This window comes from Nothoprocta perdicaria, unplaced genomic scaffold (assembly GCF_003342845.1).
Source record: "Nothoprocta perdicaria isolate Ctin4 unplaced genomic scaffold, notPer1 scaffold_28, whole genome shotgun sequence".
NCBI classification, from domain to species: domain Eukaryota; kingdom Metazoa; phylum Chordata; class Aves; order Tinamiformes; family Tinamidae; genus Nothoprocta; species Nothoprocta perdicaria.
The window spans coordinates 1,474,571-1,482,887 of NW_020455510.1; the positions used below are offsets into that span (position 1 = coordinate 1,474,571).

Consider the following 8,317-nt stretch of genomic DNA (forward strand, 5'->3'; position numbering starts at 1 on the left):
GCGGCGCAGGTGGGTGTCTGCGGGGCGGCCCGGGGCGGCGCCGGGCAGGGCGGCTGCCACAGGCCTGTGCTCCGGAGGGCTGCGCGGTACGGTACGGTGCGGCGCGGCACGGAGTGGGGCGGCCCCGTGGCGCAGCCCCCGCGCGCGGCTCCGCGCTGCGGGCGGCGGGAGAAGCGCGCCGTTTGCCCCGTCGCTCGTCACGGGGCTGCCCGGGTGAGCCGCAGGCCGGGCACCGCGGCGGCGGGGCGCTCCGCTCGCCCTGCTTCCCCCCGAGCGTCTCCCGTGTGAGTGCCGGGCAGCGGAGGGGGAGCTGGTCCCGGCCGGCACCAGGCGGGCTGGAGCGCCCTGAGGAYATCCAGGGGCTTGTGGTATTCGACAGAGTGTGACACTGGAAGAGTTCCTGTTTGCTTGTTTTTTTTCCCTTTCTAGCCATCTCTCAAGTTTCCTGTAAGTAGAAGTCCACAAAATAGTTCCTAAAAACCTAATTGTGCTTTGCCTCGGGCAAACCAGAGGAATTGCAGAGAATGAGCTGCACTAACACCACAAATGCTTTCCTTCGTAGAGGGAAGCATGGCAGCCCCTCAGGAGAAAAGGTCTTCCGAAGAAAGGAAACACAGAAGTGCCCCAAACGGAGCTCCAGCRTCTCGAGGGCAGTGGGGAAGAGCTTGGTGAGAGCAGCTGGTCACCCTCGTTACTCACTGCCTTCCTGATCGGTTCAGGCCTTCCTTGGGGTTTCCACTTTCCTTTTAAGCCTGGCTTTATTAATAAAGATGCGGTTGCCTTGAACTCTCATAAAACGAGGTGCAGTGCGAGCGGCCGGATCCTGCAGGTTGTAAACAGTGATGTAAAACGCGGCCTTGCTTCGCTTGGCCTTGGTGTGACGCTTCCCTCATTCTGTTGAATGGCAAACTGTTGGCCTTGGTACTCCAGAGCTGCAGGAAAAATTCACGTTGAGGCCTTATTTTTTTGCCAGCTTATTGTGATTGAATGTTTTTATCTTTAAARAGATATTTAGATGCATAGCAAAGAAGAGAGCTTTGTTCAGGTATCTCAGACCACCTGCCAATGCCCAGTTACATAAAACAGCTAAATAGCTTTTTTATTTCTTTATTTTTATTTTTTATTTGCTAGAAGGCTGGGGTTAAAACACACTTCTGCTTGTAAACTCATCGTAAAAATCATCAACGTTTGCTCTTCAAAAGTGTAACAAAATGTTTGCTCAGAGTTATAAAGCAGATATCCATCTATGGTGCTGCCAGCTGACATCTGCTGCTGCAGCAAGATTTATGACCCATATCCTTGGCCTCGAAGTATTGTGCAAATACTGGAGTATTATGTTGCAACTAGAAACAACTGAGATGTATGTTGTTACGTGGCTTGCCTCTATACACAGTATGTGGTAGAACAAGTTTAATTTCTGACTATCTAGAGTCTGTCTTTTCTATGAGCTTAAGCTTTGCTTAATACGTTTTTGACTCTGTTACCACCTCTACTGAATCCTGTACAAATTATACCCCCAGTTACTGTTTTCATGTATCTGATGGCAGAAATAATATGGTTTGGGGGGAGGCAGGGTGGGAGGAGAGAGGTGCCTGTTCTGTTGCACTGATTCACTAGCAGCACAGGTTTGTAACACATTGTGATAAACCCATCAAAATATTTCCAGTTTTCACTCGGTTAGTCTAGAAGATCCATTGAAAAAAATGTCTGTCTTAATCAGACCAAGCAGATCTCTGTTCCCATTGAAGAAAATTGAAAAAAAAAWGTGTGTTCTGTTTTGGATTACAGGGAAGTAGACTGGTTTTCCTTGGCAAGCATCATTTTCCTGCTCATGTTTGCACCGCTCATTGTGTATTACTTCATAATGTCCTGCGACCAGTACCAGTGCTCCCTGCTCAGTCCTCTCGCTGACCTGCTGCTGGGGAACAGGCGCCTGTCCGACATCTGGGACAAGACTCCTCCGCTGACCGGCAGGGCTGCTGCCATCTATGGCCTTTGGGTCACTTTCCAGGTACCTTGCTGAGTTACAGCGTAGATGGTAGCGGCTCTTTCTTGAAAACCAGCTCTCCAATGAATCCTTTTTCATGAAAAATAAAAGAAACATCACACAAAGCATCCCGTGTTTGGAATCCCAACAAAGCTCTTGTGCTTCAAAGCTAAATATTAAGCATAGACTYAATGTTCCTTTGCCGTCAGAGTGTGCTGTTCTGGTATGACGGGTCTCAGTAGCTGTAGAGCTGTAGGCAGCAGTGCTGAATGAAGGCAAGGCAGCGTGCACGTGTTTGTGTGTTCCAGCATGCACAAGTGTCTGTGCTTGAGAGGAAACCAGGGCAGAGCTAMCTGGAACCATATGGAGTTTTTAGGTAGCTGAAACATAATCTATCCACTGTCAAATTATGTAGATCCATCAAAAAATGCCAAGAATTTATGTGGCCCTCAGATGGTTGGGGAACAGTTTTGCTCTTTTTGTGGAGAAATTTTGCTTTACAAGCACAGTTTGTTGGTTTTGCTGTTGCTTAGGAGGATATAACAGTATGCTTAAACACTGTGCCCAGCAGTGAGTTGGGGAATGTGCAGGCGGATGCATGACACTGTTGCTTGCTTCCATAGCTACTCTGTGCTCTGAGCATCTCGCACAAATATAAAGTCAGATATATCAATATAATTAAATTTACACACCAATACAGTAGAAGGGCTAGAATTTCTGTAGCCAGAACTAACAGGACATTGCTGTATGAAGTATCGCTTACCTGTATAATAACTGTAGTTTGTCAAGCAACTTGCATATAATACTGATTAGCTTTCAAATTAAAGGATAACACCTTGAAGTTAGTTAGCAAATTTCCCTCCGCCCTGTAAAAGAAGAATGGGAAGCCTATATGCGGTACCTAAAGGGTAAAAAAAAAAAAAAAAACGTGTAGTAGCTTGGGCATCTTACTAGTCTAAAAGTACATCAGTTACATCTTGCAGTAATGCTTAAGCAATGCTTATTTGAAACTGCTGAGTATTTTCTTTGGTATATGTATTAGAGACAGTTTTGTCTAGTTTTTCATTGTGACTTTCTCCCTTCTAGGTGATTTTGTATGCCTTTGTTCCYGATTTCTGCCATAAGATTCTTCCTGGATACGTAGGAGGTGTGCAGGAAGGTGCTGTTACTCCTGCTGGTAAGGTATTCTTTAGAATATGGCCACACTATACAGTTTTTAAATGATAATATTTCTTTATTTAAAATATTGAAATAATCCATATATGTGTAAAGGAAACATGCACATAAAAACATTTACCTTTCTGTTTACTTAACCAAAAAAACAAAACAAAGTGTAACAGAGTAAAATGAGACCTTAGTCAATTTTTGCAGAGATTCCAAGTCCACTGTTAGCAAAAAGAGTAGAGAAGGAGGCACAGTCCAGTGTAGCCTGATGGTTACACCAGAATACAGTGAAGCTTTTGTGAAGGTACCATGTGAGAAATATATTTGGGAAGGTGAAACACAAGGGAGATGGGAAGAACTTGAGTATTTGGTAGAGCTTTCTGGATCAAGAGCTGTACTAGAGCAGTATCATGGTAACATTTGGGGTTTTTTCTTTACCTTTTAGGTATAGTAAATAAGTATGAAATCAATGGACTTCAGGCTTGGATCATTACCCATGTGCTTTGGTTTGCAAATGCCTATTACTTCCACTGGTTCTCACCTACCATCATTTTTGACAATTGGATTCCTCTTCTGTGGTGTGCCAACATCCTGGGATATGTAGTTTCCACGTTTGCAATGATTAAAGGCTACTTTTTTCCTACTAATGCCAAAGACTGGTATGTGGTTTCTAATAATGAGAGAATAGTAGGAAATCTGACATAACATTCAACGCTCCATGGAATAGTAATGAAAAAATGTGTGTTATTGGCACAGTTAAATAGGCCAAGATAAGCAGGACTGCAGTTCTTTGCTTAATTTCCCCCATCCTTTATGTTTCATGCTTCATGTCATGTGCTTGCTGGAGCCTGGGTATCATCCATACATCCATTCCTATCTGAGACTGAGAATAAAGTTATCGTTAGTATAGYAGAGTAATACTGAGCGTAAAATATAATGCTTTTGAAGCTAGACTTTATCTTTACTAATATAATACTTCAGATCAATTTGTCCAATGCAAACATGGCTTGATTTTATGATTTTTATAAGCATTAAGTGCCTTGGGAAATCAAGTGAAGTGTATAGACAGAATAGCAGTTACCTGACCTTGTGTATGTCTGCATTAATTTGTAATCTCTTTTTCTTTCCAGCAAATTCACTGGCAACTTTTTTTATGACTACATGATGGGGATTGAGTTTAATCCTCGGATAGGAAAGTGGTTTGATTTCAAGCTCTTCTTCAATGGGCGCCCTGGTATTGTGGCGTGGACTCTAATTAACCTTTCCTATGCTGCTAAACAACAGGAGCTCTATGGCCAAGTAACCAACTCCATGATCCTCGTCAATGTCCTGCAGGTAARACTGATGGAGGAAAATAAGCATTCTAGAAACAGATACAGCCTGAACTAGGACCCGAAGTGAACATTGGCAGCAGTTTGTTACTTTAGTTGGAGCAACATTAGGGTTTGTGTTTTCTTTTTCCTAAGGATAGCACCACATGTAGCTTTCCTTTTTTTTAATGCAAGCTGGACACAGCTATTGATCTCTCCACATCTAAAAGTTGCTTATCTGGGTCTGTACATTTCCCTGAAACAGATCCTAAACTAATAAATAAATAATAGTTTGGATTTTCTCATTCCTGTGTGCAAATGGGGGCCCTCTTGACAGACGCTCTGTCTCTACCCTTGGTGAGGTGCGTGACACTGAATGGAAAAGAGTCTGGAGTGGTCAAATGCAGGTGCCTTTCTTGAGTGGTATGTCCTTGGAGCAGCACATGGAGAATATTTGCAATTGTAATCTTGATTGATATTGCTCTGCACTAGTTATTATTGTTTTAGCTATATGGATGTCTTATTGTTCTTCCTTATGTGTGTGATCATGTTCTTCTTAATACTGTATTTTGAAGTGGTGGAATAAAACAGGTCAGTTTTGAGAGCTTGCCATAGGATAGCACAGAAAGTTTAGGATGATGATATTAAACAAGGTAATTGGTGACATTGCTTGCTTATTAAGCAAAATCATTTTGTTTTAGGGTATTTATGTTTTGGACTTCTTCTGGAATGAGGCCTGGTATTTGAAAACCATCGATATCTGCCACGATCACTTTGGATGGTACTTGGGCTGGGGAGACTGTGTTTGGTTACCATACCTCTATACCCTGCAGGTAAAAATATGGTACAAATAAGGGTTTGTGCTAACTTGCCAGAAATTTTTCAGAAACTTTCTCTTCACCTTCCCTTCTACCCCTTTTGCTGTATATTTTTCTAAATCCTTTTGGTCTCTTTTATATCTCTATGAATCTCTTCTGCTACGTTTGGTGTGCACCCTCCCAACTTCTCTCATTATTGTTTCCCATTAAAAAACATGACTTGGGGAATGGAGAGGGAATGTAGGATGCAGGTTTTCTTGAAAAATCTCCATGAATTTAGTAGTACAGTGGACCTGCTGACTCTTTCTACTTGTCTCTTTTGGTCACTGAAGGTCAAGGAATCAGTCTGGCATCCGGGAATGCACTCAGGGTAGAGAAAAGTTGCCTTGGAAATAAATCACTGATTGTGTCTCTCCTGCTCCCCAGGGTTTATATTTGGTTTACCACCCTGTGCAGCTTGGCACGGCTAACGCTGTGGGGATCTTGATCCTGGGCTTGGTTGGCTATTACATCTTCAGGGTGACCAACCACCAGAAAGATCTCTTTCGGGGCACCAACGGCAACTGCAAGATCTGGGGGAAGAAGCCGGAGTACATTGAGTGCTCCTACACATCCGTGGAYGGGACGAAGTACCACAGCAAGCTGATGACCTCGGGCTTCTGGGGATGGGCCCGGCACTTCAACTACACGGGAGACCTGATGGGCTCGCTGGCCTATTGCCTGGCCTGCGGCTCCGCACACCTCTTGCCCTATTTCTACATCGTTTACATGACGATTCTGCTCACRCACCGATGCATCAGGGATGAGCACCGCTGCCTCAGCAAGTACGGGAAGGACTGGAAGCGCTACACGGCCAAAGTGCCCTACCGGCTCATCCCGGGAATATTTTAAGACTAGGACAGAATCCAGGGGAAACAAAAGGATTTTTTTTTTTTTTTAATACAACGAGCTGGTGAGCACAGTAAAATCAACAAAGCAGTTGCTGTAGGGAACTCATAATGCTCTGGAAGAGAAAAGGTGACTGGACAGCAGTTCTTCATGTACATAAAGAATGTGCCTCTGCTAAACAGTCACACTGTACATAAAGTAAATGAAAAGAGGCACTGGAATAGATCTGCTAATAAGACTGTTATGCCTGGTACCTTTTTCCCCTCTAGAAAATAATTTGGGATTGAAGAAGATTTGCATGTATTGATATTCCTGAAATCTCTTCTATGCAGGAAGGAGACTTTACCATTGAAGTAGTTTGCAGTGAGATGGCAGTGGAGGAAATCAGGTGTTGAGCCGTGTTTGAGCCGTTTATGAAGCAGTTCTGCACCATGGCTGTGCGGGGGCTATGCCTGTGGCAGCAGTGACTTACAGTCAGTGACTCTCAGAAGAAGGTTGTGTTGTTTCTGGCTTTTCTGAGCAGTTAACTGGGCAAATACTGAATGTGATCCTAACTGGTGCTGCAGGAAGGCTGCTTTAAGCTGATAGAAATACTTTCAAAAACTGATGTCAATCAGTGTAGTTGAATAGCTATATTTGTTAACAGCACTTGAGAGTTTGGCGTATGAGCAAGTGGGTATTGCTCMAACCTGTGACCAACTTGCTTTGCAAAGGTTTTGAATTCTTATGTGGTTTAAAAAAAWACTTGGTCCCCCATAATTTTTGACTAAAATCAATATTTGTAAACTAAATATTTGTAAAACTTTAAGAAATAAATGTCTGGTTTCGCAACAAAATATCCTTTTTTTTCTTTTGATATATATGTATTTTTCTATCACATAGTTTTCTTTCRGAGTTCTGTGTTTCTATAGTTCTTCTAAACTAACTGTAGTGTCAGTGCAGTGAAGAGCTAGTAACTATTAGTAACTAGTAACTAGTAACTATTTTATCRCCATTTTAGCAGATAACTATATCAATACAAGACACTGTTCCCAACAGTGCTTTCATGAAGGTGGGACTCYTGTAATTCCCTACAACTCATAGCACCATTTTCTCACCCATGAGAGGTGTAAAGGAAAGATGTGTGTACAGTGTCTCTTCTGCAGCAACCTYGCTGCAGCCCGTGGGCTGGGAGCCTCAGTGGTTGCTGCACGGGGGCTATTGCAGTTAATGCTGCTTTTGGGGATGTCTGTGCCTGTAAACTGGTTTGATGAAGGAACCTGTTTGGAGTGGTGGCTTAGGAGGAGGAAATACTGCCACATTGACTGCGACAGAGCCTCAAATTTGGTACTCTTACTAACGAGCGGTGAGCCTGCAGGGCTGTTGGTCCCCRCCAGGATTGCAGGGTTTTGGGCTGAGCCTGGCTTTGCTGCAGGGCTTGGGGAGTTCCTTTCTGCAGCTTCCCCAGAGCCCTGGATTTGCAGCTTCCGTAGCCTTGGAGCTGGCACTGACGTCTTGCTGTTAATGCCAGGGCTATCTAAATGCCCCAGGCTGATCCGGACTCGATACCGTGACAGCCTTGCATGCCACAGCATGCTGTGCTCTTCGCACTGATAAATTCTGGACGATCCTTGGAGGGTGTCTTCCCACACTGAAAATCCTGACACTTAAAGGGCATTGCAATACAATAGCATTTCTGGAGTTGGTGTTCACTGAATGTCCTTACTGTTCAGCGTAAGGAAGGCTGTGGACACGCAACCCCGACCCAAAGCTCCTGGTGGCTCTGCTCCAATCCAGCCTGCAAGGGTGAGTGACTATGAGTGCCAGTTCCCAGCAGGAGCTGCTGCCCTTAATGCGGAGCTGCTCTGCGTGGGTGTATGGGGGAAACGCTGCTTGATATCCGCCACGCTGGGTGGTGCTACAAGACTGATCATCTGGGAAAGAAAGTATCGCTGGCAGGATTTCAGTTACGCCAGGAAGGAATAAATATATCAAGCAAAGGCTGTCATAAACTTACTGTAAATATATATATGTGTATATATGTTAATGCAACAAGAAGTAACCCTCTTGATGTCAGGAAACTGAGTCTGATTGCAATGCTTGGCTTTCCAGCTGGCGTTTTGTGGTTGCTGTTGATGATTGTGTAGAATGATCTACTATTGATGGCTAGT

General features: G+C 44.0%; 1 protein-coding gene across 1 annotated transcript; it reads left to right on the forward strand.

Moving 5' to 3' along the window:
• The first annotated feature begins 332 nt into the window (after window positions 1-332).
• On the forward strand, window positions 333-6,820 carry DHCR7 (7-dehydrocholesterol reductase). Its single transcript, XM_026041236.1, has 8 exons — window positions 333-447; window positions 563-668; window positions 1,789-2,011; window positions 3,074-3,164; window positions 3,597-3,810; window positions 4,282-4,486; window positions 5,163-5,294; window positions 5,706-6,820. The coding sequence occupies exons 2-8, from the start codon at window positions 571-573 to the stop codon at window positions 6,168-6,170; spliced, it is 1,428 nt and encodes a 475-aa protein (XP_025897021.1). The 5' UTR covers window positions 333-447; window positions 563-570; the 3' UTR covers window positions 6,171-6,820.
• The last annotated feature ends 1,497 nt before the right edge of the window (window positions 6,821-8,317 follow it).